The sequence below is a fragment of the Mastigoproctus giganteus genome, chromosome 13 (assembly GCF_048544385.1).
Source record: "Mastigoproctus giganteus isolate SK-2022 chromosome 13, ASM4854438v1, whole genome shotgun sequence".
NCBI lineage: Eukaryota > Metazoa > Arthropoda > Arachnida > Uropygi > Thelyphonidae > Mastigoproctus > Mastigoproctus giganteus.
Window position 1 is genome coordinate 135745035 of NC_143587.1, and position 21817 is coordinate 135766851.

The 21817-nt window shown below is 38.1% G+C and overlaps 1 protein-coding gene across 1 annotated transcript in view; it reads right to left on the reverse strand.

The window, feature by feature from the left end:
* Positions 1 to 21817, reverse strand: part of LOC150076461 (uncharacterized) — a 94811-nt gene that overhangs the window by 66075 nt on the left and 6919 nt on the right. The window contains exon 2 of the mRNA XM_090387364.1: positions 12245 to 12415. Coding sequence (XP_090243490.1) covers positions 12245 to 12415 — 171 coding nt within the window. The remainder of the gene's footprint in view (positions 1 to 12244; positions 12416 to 21817) is intronic.

Consider the following 21817-nt stretch of genomic DNA (forward strand, 5'->3'; position numbering starts at 1 on the left):
GAGGTAGCAGTAGTTAAAGGGATGGGTTATAAGTTCAGGAAAGGCAATTACAATGCCTTAAGGTGCTACATGCCCTCTATTAACTGGGTACACATCTCACATTATTGTTGTTATTTTGGTTTTTAGGAGCACTAGCAACTAAGGCCATATTGCTCCGGGAATATGCGGTGGTCATTCCCTGACCTTTCCGCATCCTCCGTATTTGGTGGTCATGGGCTTTGAACAATGAACTGCTCCCCTTGTTCATTGCTCACATCTCCCAGATTTTCGGGGAAAAATTTGAGATGGGAATGAAGAAAATGAATTTACAACAATTCAACAGCCCATGTTTTTGTAGCACTTGAGTAAATTAGACACCAACATTTAACAGTTTTCTTCTATCCTATTACCCAAAAAACCACTTTAAATGATCAGCAAGCTGCCAATTCAACCTCCTTCAACTGAGTTTCGAACACGTTGATGAAAATTCCTTCCTTAAGGTTGGCATATGTTAAATTAGGGGAAACACTTCTCAAGTATACAAATCTGTTACCTTCTTTATCTAGTCCCTTCACGAAGTTTTTCATCAATCCAAGTTAGGTGTGCAGGGGTGGAAGAAGAACCTTGTTTGACTGCACTAAAGGAATCTATGTTGCATTACATTGTCCTGGTATGAACTCGTCCTGCTTGACCCTTCAGTCACACACTGTCCCACAAACACAAAAAACAACATTTTATGAAACCCCTGCAAACCAACAAGCAAACCAATAACCTTAAGATCACTGCATATGTTCCAACCATAATCCTGGTACTTTATAGCATGTAGAACCTTAGAATGCTTTCATGACTTTCTTTAAGTCCAACTGAATTAAAACAGGAACTAATGAAAATTTGTTGCCATTATGAAGCAAAACTGCTTTTAAACTTAATTTTAAAAGCAGTTTTATTTTAAAATTAATTTTGAGGCATCTATAAATAAATGGCATTCGTCTGACTTATGCATGACACTTAGTTCTTTCATAAGTCCAATAATGTCTTTGAAAAAACACACAGTCCTCCGTAGCAAAATATTTCGAAAGTGTTTCAAAACTTTTCGATCTACAACTCTGAGAACATGTCATTATCAGTTAATACTTGAAAATTCTTGGCACAGCCTACAAAAATCCTCACCAAAAATGCTGTGTGCTCTCTTCAAATTGTAAATTGTTGTATTGGAATTTGAACCTAAGAACCATAGGTAGAAGTCTGATTATGTTTATCACAAGAAAATCGATTAGAAAAATTAAGAGAATTAGCCTATATCTGTTAAAACAAATCAGTATGTTATCTGTTAAAACAAATCAGTATGTTATACATTACTGGTTTTGGTAAAACGTAACTTCCATATTTAATAACTGTGATGCGATGTGAAACTATCATTTTCGAAATCTACGCATAAAAATTGGTTAACAGCATTTAAGGTCTTGGATGTAAAAATCATGTTGGCTAATGTTATGAGAGCATCACTAGACTCAGGAGAGATTCCACTGAATTGAAAAAGTGCTAATGTATCTTCAATACATAAGGGCAGTTTTAAGAGTGAAGTGGGAAATTACCGATCTGTCAGTCTAATATCAGTAGTAGGAAAAATAGTGAAGGCAATGATCAAGGGTGGAATTTAGGATCATTTAGATAGAAATGAAATTCTGAAGGATACTCAGCATGATTTTGTAAAGGGAAAACCATGTTTAACAAATCTGGTTAGCTATTTTGACGGGGGTCACACATGAGTTGGATTTAGGGGATAATTTCGACACTTTATATAGATTTCAGCAAAGCATTTGACTCAGTCTCACATGAGCGGTTACTTCATAAGCTGGAACAGGTTGGAGTCAGGGGAAAAATCCGTAGATGGATAGCTTCAGGGCAGGAGGCAGAGGGTTGTGATAAATGGTTATTCCCCAGATTGGGTTAATGTAAGAAGTGGGGTTCCCCAATGATCAGTATTGAGACCACTGTTGTTTTTGATTTTCTTAAATGACATCAATGAAGGGATAGACAGCATGATGTCTAAATTTGCAGATGATGTAAAGATAGGTAGAATAATTAATGATCACTACCAAGCAGAGCTTTTTCAGAGTGATCTAAATAGACTTCAGGGATGGTCGGAAAAGTAGCAGCAATGCTTTAATCCAGTAATGTACAAGGTCTTACACCTGGAGAACAGTAACCCCAAAATAACATATACACTTAGTGGAGTTGAACTAAAGTCAGTAATGGAGGAAAGGGACTTGGGAGTTATGATATGGTCAGACATGACGTTCTTCAAGCATTGTAGCCTGGTTGCAAGGAAGGTCCATGGTCTCCTACTGATGATTTATCGAACATTTGTTAGTAGAGATAAGGATGTCGTAATCCCATTATATAAGGCAATTGTTAGAAAACACTTGGAATACAGGCATACCTCGGTTAACGTTACCTCTGATAACGAAGCCTCGATATAACGAAGTCCGCAATTTCAAGCCCCATTTAACATAAAAAAAATATTCCATTTTTGTTTAATCACCTGAAATCTAAACAAACTGAAGAAATTACGGAAACCTTTGGGGCTTCTCGTGGTTGGTTCGAGAAATTTAAAAAACGGGCCAGGATTCATAGTGTAAAATTAACAGGAGAAGCTGCAAGTGCAGATGTTGAAGCTGCAAATAAGTTTCCAGAAAAACTAAAGGAAATAATTAAACGTGAAAATTTTCCACCAAATTTGGTGTTCAATGTTGACGAAAGCGGTTTGTTCTGGAAACGGCTACCAACAAAAAGCTTCATTTCTATTGAAGAAAAATCGGCTGCTGGGTTCAAAGCAGCCAAAGACCGTTTAACGTTACTCTTTGGATCAAATGCCTCTGGCGATTATAAATTAAAATTGTTATTAGTTTACCATTCAGAAAATCCGAGGGCGTTAAAAGGTAACATAAAAATGAATTTACCTGTAATATGGAAAGCAAATAGAAAAGCGTGGGTTACCATGGAGTTATTTACTGATTGGTTTGTTAACCACTTTTGTCCTGGAGTAAAACAGTATTGTCAAAAAAACAACTTTGAAGAAAAAGCTCTTTTGTTGTTAGACAATGCTCCGGGACATCCTACTGATCTTAACACGTTGGACACATGCATTCCTGTCAAAGTTGTGTTTCTTCCAGCAAACACAACTTCCCTGATTCAACCATTGGATCAGGGAGTAATAGCATCATTTAAAGCTTATAATCTGCGTCGAACTTTAAGCAATTTAACTGAACTAGAGGATAAAGAGGAAATAACAGTTAAAACCTTTTGGAAAAACTACACCATTAAAAACGCAATAGAAAGCATTGATAGTTCTTGGAAAGAAGTCACTAAGAAATGCTTAAATGGAGTTTGGCGAAAAATATGGCCAGAAGTTGTACTAGAAGAAGAAAATAACATCCAAGAATTAGAAATGAAGTTATCCAGATGGCTCAATCAAATAGGTTTCGAAAATGTCGATGAAGAGGATGTTAGAAATTTATTGAATGCAGAAGATGATGGTTTTTCAGTGGAAGATTTAGAAAGCCTTGTTAGCAACGAAGACAAAGATAATGAAGGCGAAGTTAAAGAAGTACCTGCCGAAAAAGTGTTAACAACCAAAGATTTAAAAAAGGTGCTTAAATGATATTGAAAACGTTTTAAATTTTTTTAGTGAAAATGATCCTGACTTAGGAAGAAGTGTTATAGTTAAGCGATCAGTGTTAAATGCAATAACTCCGTATAGGCAATTGTTAAATGAAAGAGAAAAAAAGCATAAACAATCAACTTTAACCTCATATTTTAAAATGTGATTTCACTTTGTATGTAAGTTGACTGTTTATTTAATAAAACTTTTTTGTTCGAAAAAAAGCTTTTCATTTTCTTTACGTAGGAACGTATCCCTATTCTGGCCATAGTATTTTTACCTCTGAAAACGAAGTTTCGCTTAACGAAGTAATTTCGTGGAATGCATCCTATTCGTTAATCGAGGTATGCCTGTACAGTGTTCAAGTATTAGATAGTATGAATCAGAGCTGTAATACTTAATAAGTTCTACGTTGATAATAATATTAGTAAAATAATAAGAGGAGTTTACCTCAATATAGTACGTAGAACACTTCCGTATGATACCCTCCAGAAATTAAAACGGAAAAAACGAAAAATTGACAACTTACCGGTACATTAGAGTAAAATATAAATAATTAAATAATCAATTGAACACAATTCAAATCAATTTAACACAATTCAAATCAATTTAAAACAATCAAAAATCAAATAAACCCAATTAAAAGAATCTAACGAAAATATTCAAAACAATTTTCCTTCCTGAAGCTGACAACGCTTTCCTTGAAATTTTTTTCCTTAAAATTGAAAGCGTTGTCAGCTTCAGGAAGGAAAATCGTTTTGAATATTTTCTTTAGATTCTTTTAATTGCGTTTATTTGATTTTTAATTGTTTTAAATTGATTTGAATTGTGTTAAATTGATTATTTAATTATTTATATTTTACTCTAATGTACCGGTAAGTTGTCGATTTTTTCGTTTTTTCCATTTTAATTTCTGGAGGGTATTGGACAGAAGTGTTCTACATACTATATTGAGGTAAACTCCTCTTATTATTTTACTAATAGTGTTCAAGTATGGAGACCACACCTAAAGAAAGACATCAAGCTTCTTGAAAGGGTCCAAAGACAGGTAACCTGCCTGGTGAGATGGCGTCCATATGAGGAAAGACTTCGAATATATGAGTTCCACATCTTACAAACTAGGCACTTTAGAGGCCTAAATGGATGTCAGATGAACTAATGAGATGTGGCAGAGAAAAAAATGCATGGAATACATATAAATTAACAGGTGACATGGAAGTCTATAATAGATATAAGCTGGTCTTTAACCAAGTCACAAAGGCAGGCAATGGAAGATTATGAGAAATCTTGGGCAAAGGATGCAAAGAAAAATAGCAAAGAGTTCTTTACTCATATAAACTCTAGGAGGAAGGGAATTAATCAGATTGGTCCACTTGATATTGATGGTTTAACTGTTGATTATCCTGCTCAGGTAGCTAACAAACTAAATGAGTATTTTGCATCTACATTCACACATGAGGAGTTATTCAGGGAGAGGAGCGCCAGAGTTGTATTCAACTCTGGCAGCACGCTGAATTATCTTGTAATAACTGAGAGTAAAGTGGAGGGAAAATTGTTGAAGATAAACACAAGAAAGGCACCTGGAGTGGATAGGATTAATCCAGTTATATTAAAGGAGGCAGCAAAGGCATTAAGTAAACCATTAGCCATAATTATGAGAGCACACTTGGAATCAGGGGAGGTGCTCATGGACCGGGGATGTGCAAATGTGACTCCAATTCACAAAGGAGCATCAAACGGTGACACAAGTAATTACAGACCTGTTAATTTAACTTCTGTTCCAGGGAATTAATGGAGACATTGGCTAAAGAAGCACTGCAGGATGATCTAGACAAGACTTCAGTTATAGCTCGGACATAGCATGGGTTTGTTAAGGGGAAATCTTGCCTGACTAATTTGATTGGATATTATGATGTGGTCACAAAAACGATACGAAGGTTGGCAGGGTTGGTAATGACAGTACACTGCTGCAACAGGATCTAGAAAAGTTGAGCAGATGGGGTGAGAGGTGACAACTGAAGTTTAACATTGACAAATGTAAAGTACTGCATATGAGAAGCAGTAACCCCAGAGTAAAGTATCAACTGTGTGATACTACACTGACAGTGGTAGAGAATGAAAAGGACCTGGGGGTAATTGTGCAGACAGTATGAAGTTTTCCGAGCAGTGCAGACGGTCTGCAAGTGTAGCTCATGGTGTCTTGTCAATGATATACAGGAATTTTTCTAGCAGCGATAAGGTGATTATCCCTTTGTATAAGGCAATGGTCAGGCCACAACTTGAGTACTGTATACAGGTCTGAAGGCCTCATTTTAAGAAGGATGTAGAGCTGCTGGAATAAGTACAGAGAAGGGCAACAAGATTAGTGAATGGAACAAAGGGTTGCGCCTATGAAGAAAGGCTTAAATTTTGCAAATTACAGTGTCTGGAGACTAGGCACCTGCGAGGTGATCTGATTAAGGTGTATAAAACCTTGAATGGTTTAAGCATGCTTAATGCTGATGGAATTCTTCCTCTTGCTCAGAATAAATGCCTGAGAGGGCATAAATTTCGTTGTTGTAGAAATTAATAGCTTAAATAGATTAAAGCAGAACTAGACAGACAAAAATCTGGAGAGAGTGGATAGGTGAAATGAGAAGGGTTGTTTTTTTTTTGTTTTTTTTCGGCTGATGCTATATAAGCTTGATTTCTTGCATCATGTGCCTTTACTAATGCTAATGCTAAGAAGGATGTAGAGCTGCTGGAATGAGTACAGAGAAGAGCAACAAGATTAGTGAATGGAATAAAGGGTTTCTCTTAAGAAGAAACCCTTTATTCCATTCCAGACACTGTAATTTTGCAAATTACAGTGCAAGTTACTTTATTCCAGACACTGTAATTTTGCAAATTACAGTGTCTGGAGACTAGGCACCTGCGAGGTGATCATTGAGGTGTATAAAGCCTTGAATGGTTTGAGCATGCTTAATGCTGATGGAATTCTTCCTCTTGCTCAGAATAAATGCCTGAGAGGGCATAAATTCAACTTGAGGAAAGACAGTTATAGGATAGATGTGCAGAAGTTTACCTTTAGTCAGCAGGTAGCTGATTGATGGAACAAACCTCCAACAATCAACCACCTCAACCTTCCATCTGTCGTTGTAGAAAGTAATAGCTTAAATAGATTGAAGGCATAACTAGACAGACAAAAATCTGGAGAGAGTGGATAGGTGAAATGAGAAGGGTTGTTTTTTTTTTTTTTTGGCTGATGCTATATAAGCTTGATTTCTTGCATCATGTGCCTTTACTAATGCTAATGCTAAACAAACTATTTTGTAACTGTGAAATATAAATATGAAACCCAGATCCAGATAATAAGAAAATTAACGTAAGTCTGCAATTTCATGTACTTTATTTATTTCAAATCAATTATTTGCTTGCTGTGTTGAATACTGGCAAACATTAACCAATCACATGACCTGTTCGACTTCTGAGTATGTGGGACAGGAGATTGGATAAGTTTTACCAATACTCCTAAGTTGTAGAATGGTAATTCTTTTGACTCCTAATTCATGCTTAGCAGCAGAACTAATATCCTCAATTGCCTGAAAGTCAGAGGTGCGAACAATGCGTTTCCAGTTAAGTCTCTCGTAAACTGTTCATTATATGAAAATTTTCTTTGTTCTACGGAAACTATTTTAAATGTTTGATATCAAAGAAAACATAGACATTGAGAATGAAGCATACACTCATAGAGTTTTTTCAAGTCAACTTGTGCAAGTTCTCTTGGAGTGACGATAATGTGGGTAACTACACATTTAGACAGCAGCAGGCTTGTTGATAGAAATGCAGAAAAGACACAGATGATATTATTATTTAGACCATTTGTGCGTGGGGCCCTGTTCGCTAGAACTGGTTGAACATGCTTGTGGCAGGTGCTAATTAGAAGCAGTCTCTGGCAAAGAAAACAACAAAAGTTTTTTATTTATATTAACAGAAGGAAGGGGTCGAATCACATTGGTCCACTTGACGTCAACAGCTTCATTGTTGATGATCCTGCTCAGGTTTTTGAAAAACTGAACAGATATTTTGCATCTACATTCACACATGAAAAATTCTTTAGGGAAGAGGATGCTGCCAGGAATTTATCAAATTCTAACAGGGAGCTAAACGATTTTGTGACAACTGAGAAGAAAGTGAAAGGGAAACCGTTGAAGCTAAACATAAAAAAGGCACATGCGGTGCATGAGATCTATCCAATTATATTAAGGGAGGCAGCAAAGAAGTTTACACAACCCTTAGCCATAATTTTGAGAGCATATTTGGATTCGGAGGAAGTTATTGACTGGATGTGCAAATGCATCCCTAATTCACAAAGTGGGATCAAAAAGTGATATAAGTAATTATAGATCTGTTAGCTTAATTTCTGTTGCAGAGTAAATAATGGAATCACTGGTTAAGGAAGTAATGCAGGGCCATCTAGGCAGGACTGCAATTATACTTCAGACACAGCATTGGTTTGTCAAGGGGAACTTGTCTCACTAATCTGACTGGATACTATGATGCAGACACGAATGAGCTGGATGAAAAAAATAATTTGGATATCATATACTTAGATTTCAGGAAAGCTTTAGATACTTTTACACATAAAAGACCTGCTATACAAAGTGGAGCTATGCAACATTAAGGGCAAGTTATTGCTATGGATAACGGGATGGTTGAGTGGGAGAAGGAAAAGAGTGGTTATTAATGGACACTGCTCTTTGTGGACTAATGTTATTAAGGAGTTCCCCCCCCCAAAAAAAATTCAGTGCTCGGCCCATTGTTGTTTTCTATATTTATTTATGATATTGATGAAGATATACCAGACAATGTCTAGGTTTGCAGATGATACAAAGCTTGGCAGGGTGGTTAATGGCAATAATTCAGGTAAGCTAAGGCAAGAAATGGCTGAGAAATGGCAGATGACATTTAGTTGACAAATGCAAGATACTGCAAATAGGTAGTAGCGATCTCAAATTAATATACCAATTGTGTGGTAGTACACTCAGCATAGCAGAAAATAAAAAAGACCTGGGGGTGGGGGGTTAACATGCAACTGATAGTAAAATTCTCTGAATAGTGCAGATAGGCTGCCAGGGCAGCTCATGGGGTTTTGTCAATGATAGGCAGGAACTTTGCTAGCTGGGATAAGGAAGCAATTATCTCAATTATACTAGGCAATAGTTTGGCAGCAGCTTGAGGTCTGGAGGTCTCTAGAAAGAATATATATCTGTTGGAATGAGTGCAGAGAAGGGTAACAAGATTGATGAAGGGAACAAAAGGATGGTATTACCAAGAAAGGGCTAGTTCTGCAAACTGCAACGTCTGGAGACTAGTCATCTATGAGAAGATTTGAATGAGGTGTTTAAGGCTTGCATGGACTGAGTAAGCTCAATGTTAATGGCTTTCTTTTTCTTACTTAAGCTACACACTTGACGGGGCATAAATTTAAACTGAGGAAGGATGGTAGGATAGATGTGCAGAAGTTTGCTTTCAATCAGCAGGTGGTTGACTGTTGGAACCAATTCCCATCTGTTGTTGTGGAAGCAGGTAGTTTGAATACACAAATTATTGGAGGGGAAAGGAAAAAGTATGTGGGATTTTTTTTTTTTTTTTTTTGGCTAATGCTTTATAAGCTTACTTCCTTGCATCATTTGCTTCTACTGATAAGGCATAAAAGGAAAAAGCATTAGCATTAGTAGAGGCATTTGATGCAAGAAAGCAAGCTTATGCAGAATCAGCCAAAAAAAAAAAAAAAAAAACCCACTTCCACTTCACCCCTCTGTTCGTTCAAAATACCTGTCCAGCTGAGCCTTAAACTTATTTAGGCTATCAACCTCCACCACAAGGGATGGAAGTCTGTTCCACCAACCAACCAACCACCCGCTGGCTAAAGGCAAATTTCCGCACGTCTATCCTACATCTGTCTTTCCTCAATTTGAATTTATGCCCTCTCAGGTGATTTTTCTGAGCTAGAGGAAGAATCCCATCAGCATTGAGCATGCTTAAACCATTCAAGGCTTTATACACCTCTATCAGATCACCTCGCTGGTGCCTAGTCTCCAGACACTGTAATTTGCAAAACTTAAGCCTTTCTTCGTAAGAGCACCCCTTTGTTCCATTCACTAATCTTGTTGCCTTTCTCTGTACTCGTTCCAGCAGCTCTACATCCTTCTTGAAATGAGGCCTCCAGACCTGTATACAGTACTCTAGGTGTGGCCTGACCATTGCCTTATACAATGAAATAATCACCTCCTTATCCCTGCTGGAAAAATTCCTGTATATCATTGACAATACTCCATGAGCTACTCTTGCAGCCCGTCTGCACTGCTCAGAGAACTTCATATCTGCCTGCACAACCACCCCCAAGTCCCTTTCATTCTCTACCACTGTCAGTGTAGTACCACAGAGTTGATACGTTGCTCTGGGGTTGCTGTTTCCCATGTGTAGTACTTTACATTTGTCAATGTTAAACTTCATTTGCCACCTCTCAGCCCATTTGCTCAACCTTTCCAGATCCTGTTGCAGCAGCATAGTGTCAGTAGTGTCCTTGACAACCCTGCCAACCTTTGTATCATCTGCAAACTTGGACATTAAGCTTGATATACCATCATCAATATCATTTATAAATACAGAAAACAATAATGGACCCAACACTGAGCCCTGAGGGACTCCACTAATAACATTAGTCCACGATGAGCAGTGTCCATTGATTACCACTCTCTGTCTTCTCCCCCTCAACCACCCCTTTATCCATAGCAGCAATTTGCTTCCAATGTCACACTGCTCCAATTTGTGTAGCAGTCTTCCATGTGCAACAGTATCAAAAGCCTTTCTCAGATCCAAGTATATAATATCAAAGTTATTCCTTGCATCCAGTTCTTTTGTGACTGCATCATAGTATCCAATCAAGTTGGTCAGGCAAGACTTCCCCTTAATAAAACCATGCTGTGTCTGAGCTATAACTGAAGTATTGTCTCAAATGATCCTGCAGTGCTTCTTTAACCAGTGCCTCCATTAATTTTCGTGGAACAGAAGTTAAGCTCACAGGTCTATAATTACTTGTGTCAGCCTTTGATCCTCCTTTGTGAATTGGGGTCACATTTGCACATTTCCAGTCTATGGGTACCTCCCCTGAGTCCAAGGAAGCTCTCATAATTATGGCTAAGGTTTGCTTACTTCCTTTGCTGCCTCCTTTAATATAACTGGATAGATCCCATCCACCCCGGGTGCCTTTCTTGTGTTTATCTTCAACAGTTTCTCCTCCACTTTACTCCCAATTATTTCAAGATTCTGTAGCTTACTGCTAGAGTTGAATACACCTCTGGTATTCCCCTTGCTGAATAACTCCTCATGTGTGAATGTCGATGCAAAATATTCATTTAGTTTGTTAGCTACCTGAGCAGGATCATCAACAATTGACCCATCAATATCAAGTGGACCAATCTGATTCATCCCCTTCCTTCTAGAGTTTACATAAGTAAAGAACTCTTTGCTGTTTTTCTTTGCATCCCTTGCCAAGGATTTCTCGTAATCTGCCTTCGCCTGCCTAACCTCCTTTGTAACTTGGTTGCATATCAACGTGTATCTATCATAGGCTTCTGTGTCATGTGTTAATTTGTAAGTATCCCATGCATTTTTCTTCTCTGCCATATGCCTCATTAGTTCATCTGACATCCATTTTGGCTTACACCTTGAACAATATTTCTTAGTTGGTATGTAAAGCCTAGTAGCTTCCAAGATAAGTTCTTTGAATGCTTCCCATTTTGAATTTGCTGTTGGTAGCATCATCAGTTGGTCCCACTGTATAGAATTTAAATACTGTCTCAGTTCATCGTAGTCGCCTTTACGGAAGCAATAACCCTTCCCTTTACCCCTAATGGTAGTTACCTCTTTCAGTAAATCCCACTTCAGCACACTGTGATCACTGCCACCTAGTGGTTCATTTATCTGCAGATTCTTAATGCATGAAGAATCACTGCTGATAATCAAATCAAGAGTATTACTCCCTCTAGTTGCCTCCCAAACATGCTGATGTACAAAACAATCATCCAATAAATCCACAAAAGCCCTGCTAGTGTGTGAGTAACCAGCCCCCAAATTCCAGTCAATATCTGAGAAATTAAAATCTCCCATTATAAGACTCTTTGATTTACTGGCCCACTCTATTTCCCTGTACAGTTCCTTATTATATTCATCAGAGTCATTAGGCCTATAGCACACTCCTACTCTCAATTTTGATCTCCCAATGTCACACAAAACTGGCTCAACACTGCACTGTCCAGCGATGTCGACTGGCTTCACTTCCTTGGTTTTTATGTGTTTCTTAACTAATAGCATAACCCCTCCCCCCTTCCTATCCTGTCTATCCTTTCTGTAGACGTTGTACTCCCCAAATTGCAGTTCTGCATCCCTTATATCTGTGTGACACCACGTCTCTGATATCCCAACAATATCTGCCTTTGATGTTTTGAGCAATACCTCAAATTCATCAAATTTATTTACTAACATCAATTGAAAAGTCAAATGACATCAATGACATCATCAATTTACATCAATTGAAAAGTCAGATGCTTAACTTACCTAAAAGAATAATTTCTTTACAAGGAGAAGAAGTTTTTCTTTTAACAACCAAGTCACCATCTTCATCATACACAACCTTATCTAAGTTGTTTACATTTGTATCATATTCATTTTCCAAGGAATAAGTACCAACACTCAGAGGGAGATTAAATGTAAACCTTGACTGTACAACTAAAAAAAAAAATACATATATTTATAGTGTCAGTTTCAGTCACCACCTACATATTAATTATAATAAAATAAAATTAAAAGAAACTGCACAAACTCTTAGAATGTCTAGCAATGCATCTAACCTGTATGACAATGCCTTAAGTACATACACCTCAGCAGTAATACTGTAATGATATTCAAGGAAAATATCATATCATATCTGCTGAGCAGATTGCAATGTACAGGATGTGGTTATTATTTAAATAATATAGGAGGCAGAGAAGTAATTTTTGTGATGGCTGTGTGTTGTAAAATGCCTGCATTTTACCTATCATCTGCCTACATCCCTACACTTTTGTCCCTCTACTGTACTTTTTGGGAAAAGAAGTGTTTGATCATTTTATCGCATTAGAAAAAAACTATAACTATTGAAAACAGACTCTTAAGGCAAAACCCTAATCTGATAACTGTAGAGTAGACTGTACAATCAGTTCTTTTCACAGAAATTGGATTCCCGAGTTCGGAGATTGTGAACCCTTATCCCAAACAAATGAGTTTTGTTTTCATATGGCTGTAGCTCCCTCTCTGTTTTGGTCCCCAGTTACCAGCCCTGAAGATTAGCCTTTCCCCACCCCACAAGAACAAGTGCTGGATCAATGGGAGCGTGCGAAGTGTATATGTGAAGGGATCTAGATATACACAGAGAGAGAGACATGGAGGAGAAGAGAGTGTTAGAACCTATGTAGGAGTTTTGCCAATCTTCGAGAGAGAAATAAGTGAGGGAACGACAAAGGCTTAGACCACCGCCCTGAGCTTCCAGCCGAACCGATTGAAACGATACAGTCACCGTTCGAGTTACAGTGAATATGAAAAAAAAAAACATAGATGAAAAAAATGACCAACCTGTCTGAATTCCAAAGAGGTCAAATTGTTGGTGCACATTTAGTAGGGGTATTGGTGACTAAAACTGCTAATTTGTTTAATATATCCAAAACAACTGTATTGAGAGTGATGTCTACATTCACCAAGTGTCCAGTTTTTGTGTTCCTTGCACCATTATCGAATAAAAACAAAATTTGATAGGAACATGCTGTAGCAGAATATCTAACTGAAAGAGGTTGCTGGACATTGAAATGCATTACAGCCTGAAAACAAAATTATTTCCAAAATAAAAATAATTAATGCATATCTCAGCAATCCGGTTTCAAGCAAAACAATTTGGCTTGAACTTCATAGAGCAAATATTTATGGCAGAACCACTATTGCCAACCCACTTGTTACTGATGGCAATGCTAGAGAGAGGATGCAATGGTGCAAGGAATGCAAAAACTGGACATGATGATTGGGAACATGTCATATTTTCAGACAAATCATCGCTTTTTCCAACATCAGAGAGTGTTTACATCTGATAAATGGAAAGGAAGCGCATCATCCTTACTGTCTTGTGCCAACCTTGATATCAAATATGGAGGAAAATCAACAATAGTTTGGACAACAATATCTTGGTATTCTTTAGGACCTATCATTGCCCTGAATGGGCAAATTACTATCACCGATTACCTTTAAATTCTGAGCAACCAGGTTTATCTAATGGTGCAAACACTCTTCCCCAAAAACGATGTTATTGATAATTTTCCAATACACAAGCCAGGTGTGTCCAATTTTGGTTTGAGGAGCAAGAAATTGAGCTAAGCATCTCCCGTGGCATGCACAATCACCAGACTTAAACATTATTGAGCCACTAGGGGCATATTTGGAAAGGAGAGTGAGAAGCAGATTTCCTCCTCTTCATCACCCAAGCAGCTTGAAATGTTCCTCCATGAAGAATAGCCCAATATTCCTCTTAAGACATTTCAAAATTTATTTGAATCTATAATGTAGAATACATGCTTTTTAAAGGCAAAGGGCAGCCCAACACCATATTAATGCAAACCTGTAACTCTAACCACAGGTTTCCATTATTTTGTTCACCCCCTGTATATACCTCAACTCAATAATGTTATCAATAGTGCAGATCATGTATTGCTTATGTTACGTAAACAAAACAGGGTCTTCAAAATGTACAGTCAGTCCTCGTATAACACGTGTTTACACTACACGAATTCGATCACACATGATTTATAAATAGGGGAACGATGTCGCATATAACATGAACGTAATTCGCTTAAGCACGATTCGCCTTTGTGTTTACAAGAAATGGTAGTCGAACGCAACGGAATCACCCGAACTGAACACAACACAGTATGAATGAAGAGAAGATTCTGAAAATTCATTTGTTTTTATGATTTTGTGGAAGGAGAAACACATTTAACATTTAACAACCCACAGAATTCCAGCTATCGATATTATCGTAAATGTAATTAGATCGACTTTTACTACCCATTTATAACAGACTCCATTAGCAGGAACCACAAATAAACCGGAAACTGCAAATTGTTTTATGGTAGTGACCTCCAGAAATGTGCTTTAGTGAAATGTAAGCATGTAATATGTGAGAATAGTGTGTTTACGCCTTGTTTATTCAGTTTCTACACGGGTGCTGCATCATTTATTCAGTTGCTACTTGTTCACTGTGCGTTTATGTATATCAAGTTCAAGTATATCAAAAAAATGAACAAAAATTTTTCTTCATTTTATAATTGTGCTCTATTCTCAAAAAAAAAAATGAGTAAAATGCTTGAAAAAAGTGTGAAAAGGAAGCATTCTGGTGAAAATACTTCAGAGAGAAAAAGAAAAGCAATATTGATAGAAGAAAAATATGAAATTGCAAAACGCTTTGAGCAGAATGAAAGAACATGCGATATTGTGCGTACTACAAGCCTAAATGAGGGAATACTGAGAACAATTAGAAAGAATGCAGAAAAAATAAAAGCAACTTTCATTGCAGGAACAACAAAAAGTGTAACAAAATCAGTTAGATCAAGACACAAAGAACTGGAAGAGATGGAACGACTTTTATCTGTTTGGATAGAAGGTCAAACAAAGAAGCGATCAGGAACAAGTTTGCTTACGATAAAAGCAAAGGCATTGGCAATATTTGAAGACCTCAGAAATAAAGCTGAAAACCCTCAAGAAGTGCCTCCCTTTACTGCCAGTAGTGGCTGGTTCAATAATTTCAGGAAACATCACTTTTCATAATGTGAAATTATTAGGCGAAGCTGCAAGTGCAGATAAAGCAGCAACAGAGGCATTTCGGCCAATACTGAAAAAACTAATTAAAGAAGAGGGCTATACACTTGACCAAATTTTCAACTTTGATGTAATTGGACTGTATTGGAAAAAAATGCCATCACGAACATATATCTCAAGAGAGGAAGCACTAGCTCCAGCCTTCAAGGCTGCTAAGGATAGGTTGACCGTTATGTTAGGAGCAAATGCAAGTGGCGACTTGAAACTGAAGCCTGTTGTTGTTTATCATGCAGCCAATCCACGAGTGTTAAAAGGGATCATAAGGTCTAATCTGGGTGTTTACTTTAGGAACAGCAGAAGAGGGTGGATGACAGGGTAGATCTTCACTGACCTTCTACTAGAGGTGTTTGAGGATGTGTTTCGAAGCTACTGCAAAAAGAAAAATTTAGATTTTAAGATTTTAATTATTTTGAACAATGCACCAAGTCACCCTCCAACCCTTGCTGAACTGTCATAAAACAACAAAATCCTGTTTTTACCACCTAACACAACATCTCTTATCCAAGGAGTAATTGCTGCTTTTAAGCACTATCACACAAGAAGCATATTTAAGATGTTGATAGCAGAAGCAGAGGGCGAAAATGTACCAACAGTTAAAGATTTCTGGAAGCAATTCAGCATAAAGAATGCAATTTACATAATTGTGGAGGCTTGGAACAAAGTGACAAAAGAATGCTTACATGGTGTTTGGCAGCCTCTTTTACCAGATTTTATTCATGATTTTAAAGGCTTTGATCCTGTAAACGAGCTTCCTAAATTAAAAGCACATTGTGTTGCCCTTGCAAAGCAGGCTGGCTTTGAGGAATTGGAGGAAGATGATTTAGAAGAGTTGCTTCAGTCTCATGAAGAAGAACTTTCAACTGAAGAATTGCAATAACTTGTTGCTGGAGGGCAGGTGAAAGAAGAGGAAGACGGAGTCGAATGCCTGAACGCCACCATAAAACCACGTTATACTTTAGAGTTATCTTTCATAATGACTAGAAGATAACGATTATAATGCAGAAAGAAGCAGAAGAACACTTCATACAATTTGATCCGCTTTGGAGCCACATAAGCAGCTGCTTTGTGAAAGAAGGAAGATTGCGAAACAACAGAAACTAGATGTCTTTTTTATGAAAACACCGAAGAAAGAGACAGAAAATGAGCCACAGCCCTGTAGTTCTGGTGTGACTACATTTCATCCAAAGTCCTCATCAGCATCTCCTCCACCTCCCAGTTCCGATAATGATGACAACCTGCCGCCACTTTCCCCATAAATCAGCTGCTTCAACCCTTTCTCAAGCTCTTTCCCTCAAGCTGTCCTCATTTATTTTAAGGTAAGAATCTAAATTTAAATGATTAAATTATTAATTTTACATTTTTTAACTGTGTAAGTGTTTTATTACGATTATTTATTGTATTTGGTAATGTTTTGGTTACAAATGTGTGTCCAATCTTGGGTGGTCGGCACCTAACCCTAATTTTCCCATAGGGCCAGTTGTCTATATTGCACAATTTTGCATTGCACGAAGGTTTCTAGGAACACAACTATCGCGTTATAGGAGGTCTGACTGTATTCCGATATTCAGCTATTCAGTTTTTTTTTTGTTTTTTTTTTTTGGTTAGAATGTCTTTTTTTTTTTATTTGACAATCCCTGACAGTCTTTGCTCAAGGGGTATTGAGATCAGTTACATAGTGCGATTCAGCTGGTGCATTATGAAGACTAACACTCATAATGCAAACCATGGAGCAGCCAGCATTCAAGGGCCCATTCATCTGAAGTGGACAGAAGTGAGTATAGTGGGCCACAGAATATGATGACAATTATACAAGGGTGTTTCTATTAAAAGGCACCAGGGGTCTATCTCACTTATTTTTAAGTTTAGGCTATTTATCATCTGGAAGCGTTTTGTCATATTTGGGACGACATTTTTGAATTTGATGTTAAGATTGGACTAAGTATATCATTTAGAATTTATGATTTTTAAATTAAATTTTTTTGCCTAATGAATTGCTTTTTTTCTTAATGGGAAAATTGTTCCCAGTCCTTGGATTAGTCTAAAAACATCCTCAGTGTACTCCTGAAAAGAGCAAGGAAATCTGAAGAAGAAAAGGAAAAAAATCATAACAGTAACAACATAATGGCTGGTGCATGCATTAAATTTTTTTGCCTAATGAATTGCTTTTTTTCTTAATGGGAAAATTGTTCCCAGTCCTTGGATTAGTCTAAAAACATCCTCAGTGTACTCCTGAAAAGAGCAAGGAAATCTGAAGAAGAAAAGGAAAAAAATCATAACAGTAACAACATAATGGCTGGTGCATGCATTGGCATGACACAAACAGCTGAATACAAGTATATTCGGCTTATGGTTCAATTCAATAAAATGTGTTTATATTTTTTCAGGAGTACAGGATTGAGTTTTTTTTCGACTAAAATGAAAACAGGGAGCAACTTTCTCATTGAGAAAGTTGCTCCCTGTTTAAGGTTTAACTTCAACAATTTCTCCTCCACTTTGATCACAGATATTACAAAATCATTAAGCTCTGTTAGTTTAATAATTAGGCAAAATTTTAATGTAGAATTCATTAAGTCTAAACAGTAATACTTAGTGTTTGCAGTATGGGTAATAAAAATATATAGTCTCTCCTCAATGTATGATGTATGCAAATTATGACAATCCGGACTTACGACAGTCATCTGCAGAAAAAAATTTAAAATATTTTACACAGCCGTGGCACTGCCACACAACTACCTCAGCTTGGTCCTTGAGGTTGTCACAGACATTCTCACAGATATGCCAGACAAGCTGTACTTACTACCTGGGAGTCTAAAACGCTGATGGAACTGATATTCGGGTGACACTCAAGTCAAGTGCACCCAATTTCGGAGAAGTCCGGACGGTCTGTGAAAGCCAAATCCTCTGCTTGCACCTTCACGATGGTGGGACCATTAGTAATCCTGGGTATAACCTCCATGCACAAGTACATGGTGGATGATCACCCAGGTATGAATCAACGTAAGCAGGGGTCGAGGTGTGGTGCCCACACCACACGGAGAATGGCGCCCCTCTATGTTACCAGGCAGTACTAGGTGGTAGATGACTCTCATCAACCGGTAAAATACCACCACTTTGCTTATTGGAGGCTTGAAGTGGTGGAACCCATGTTTAGTCTCTAGAGCAAAGTTCCGGTCAACCCTTCCCCATCTCTTCCATCATGCAGTATGACTGATGACTTTTGAGGTTATGATGAACGTCGTGGCGAGATCCAATATTCCTTACATTTCGAGGGTACAGCTCTAAAACGGTGTTCACAGGCCGGCCGCTAGTTAGTACACTGGACCGAACCTATTGGTAACTCTCTAGGAGGCTTCTGGATCAGCTAGTGTATAATCTTGCTACCTCTACTCTGCCAGATAGTGATTGGAGGGAGTCCGAGTAGTGTGTATGCGGGGAGCATTGTCGAGGCCACGTTATGTCAAGGATCTGGGTATATTCTTACCACGTGTAAGCCATATCCACAAATTTCATTACTTCATACAGCATGTCCCACCCACTTTTTCTTACTATTGAATACACCATGAATTGTCAAACTAATAGAGCAAGCTTATCTGCGAAAAGATCTAAACCTCCCAAGGACTTCCTAATTCATTTTACAAATATACGTGGCCTCAATTCTAATCTCAATGATGTCCATTTCCACTTGCAGTCTGCCAAACCCCATGTACTTTTTCTGACAGAATCTCAGTTATCGGTTGATTCAACTACTGCTCATCTCAGATGCCCAAATTATTCGCTGTATGATTCCTTTCGCCTCAAAGGTGGTACTTGTGCATATGCCCGTTCTGATATTCCCTGTCAGAGACTTGGCAATTTGGAATCTCCTCTCTTTGATCTTCTCTGGCTTAGAATCTCTCTACCTCATTGTGTCAAAATCATCTGTTGTCTCTACCGTTCTCCCAACTCCACTAATCACTTGGAGCTCTTTGACTGCCTCTCTTTGCAACTTGACTTTCTCCAGTCCAACTTTCCTAACAGTGAGGTAATTTTCCTTGGCGATTTTAATGTGCACAACTCCAGCTGGCTTCCGTTTTCTAGTCACACCGACCCAGCAGGTCGAGATGCTGAAGCTTTTGCAATTACTAATGACCCAGCACAAATTGTTCATTTACCTACAAGAATACCGGACAATCCTAATCATACAGCCAATACGCTTGATCTCTTTCTCACAAACAACCCTTCTAAGTACACGGTCGAAGTGAAAGGTCCTTCAGGCACTTCAGATCACAACTTGGTGACTGTCTCTTCTCCTTTATCTCATGGCTATTCCCAGCCTCATGTTGTTTGGCATTACAAGAATGCAAAATGGGATGCCCTGTGAGACTTCTTTTCCTTGGTCGGATTACTGTTTCAAAACTTCTGATGTCACCGTTTGCTCAGATCGTGTCAGTGAAATTATTCTTGCAGGAATGGAATCCTTTATTCCACTCTCCACTTTAAAATCTTGTCCTTTATCGAAACCTTGGTTTTCCAATAAATGTGCTAAGGCTGTTCAAGAGAAGAATGTTGCATATCGTAATTGGCTTGTTTCTAATTGTTCAGTTTCATTTTCTGCCTACACCAAAGCTCGCAACAATTTTAAAGCAGTTATTAATCAGTCCAAACTAGAGTTTGAACAGGCTAAGAGTAGAAAACTTGCTTCTTTCCCTAATGGTAGCTGAGCATTCTGGTCTCTTGCCAAAGCTATTGGCCACCCTTTGCCCATCTCTGCTCCCACCTCTGTCCAAACCAGATGGTTCTGTTGTCACTTCAGCCAAGGATAAACTGACCTGCTAGCATCCCATTTTTCTTCCAACTCATGTATTAATGATCTTGGTAAAACACCTCCCACCATTCCCAACACGCTCCATTCAATGCCTCCTGTGGTCTTCCGTCAAAAGGATATCAGAAGGATTTTGATGAATCTTGATGCTAAGAAAGCTCCAGGTCCTGATGGTATTTCTCCACTTGTTCTCAAAACCTGTGCTCTTGAACATACTCCTATTCTTTGTCGCCTTTTTTCACTTTCTTATTCCAAAGGTGTTTTTCCTTCTGCTTGGAAATTTGCTCATATCCAGCCAGTTCCTAAAAAGGGTGACAAATCCCTCCCATTCAATTATCGTCCCATTACAATTACTTCTACTCTTTCTAAAGTAATGGAGAAATCAATTAACCGCCAACTCTTAAACTACCTAGAAACCTTCCGTCTGATCAATGATCGCCAGTATGGATTCCGTCAGTGTCGATCCACTGGTGATATTCTGGCTTATGTTACCCATTTATGGACTAATTCAATGGAAAGGTTTGGTGAAACACAAGTATTGCTCTTGACATCTCAAAGGCTTTTGATCGTGTTTGCCATAAAGGTCTTCTAAACAAGCTTCCATCTTATGGTTTCCCAACTGTTTTTAGTAATTGGTTATCCAGTTTTCTCTCTGATCGCTCACTGAGGGTGATGGTAGATGGCTCTCTGTCTTCTAACTTCTCCACTAATGCCGGTGTCCCCCAAGTTTCAGTTCTTTCCCCCACTCTTTTCCTCTTGTATATTAATGACCTTCTTCCACTGACTGGAAATCCTATCCATAGTTTTGCTGATGATAGCACACTGTATTCCACTTTCCATTTTGAGAAACCTTGTCCTGCTCAATCAGCTTCAACGTCTCGAAAATCTGCTACCAATTCCTTAAATGGCGATCTTCAGGTAATTCTCCAGTGGGGCAAAGACAACTTAGTTGATTTCAACCCTTCTAAAACTCAGTCTTGTCTTATATCTCACAAAAAGGATGCTTCTGCTCCTATGTTTATCTTTAGTGACACTCCGATTTCTAGGCAAAATGATATATCTCTTTTGGGGATTACCCTGACTTCTAATCTCTCTTGGCACAAGCACATTACAAATATTGCTTCCTCTGCATCTAAAAAACTTGGTTTTCTCTTTCGCTCTCGGCGTTACTTTTCTTCCAAACAGCTGCTCACTCTGTATAAATCACAAATCCGCACTGCTATGGAATATTGTTCCCACATCTCGGGTGGTGCCCCCAAAACCTCTCTCAGGCTTCTTGATTCCATTCAGAAGAGAGCAGTTAGGTTAATTAATGATTCATCTCTAACAGAGTCTCTCCACTCGCTTTCTCATAGACAGACTGTTTCTGCTGCATGCCTATTCTACAGACAATTCCATGGGCACTGTTCTTCTGAATTGGCTTCTATAATTCC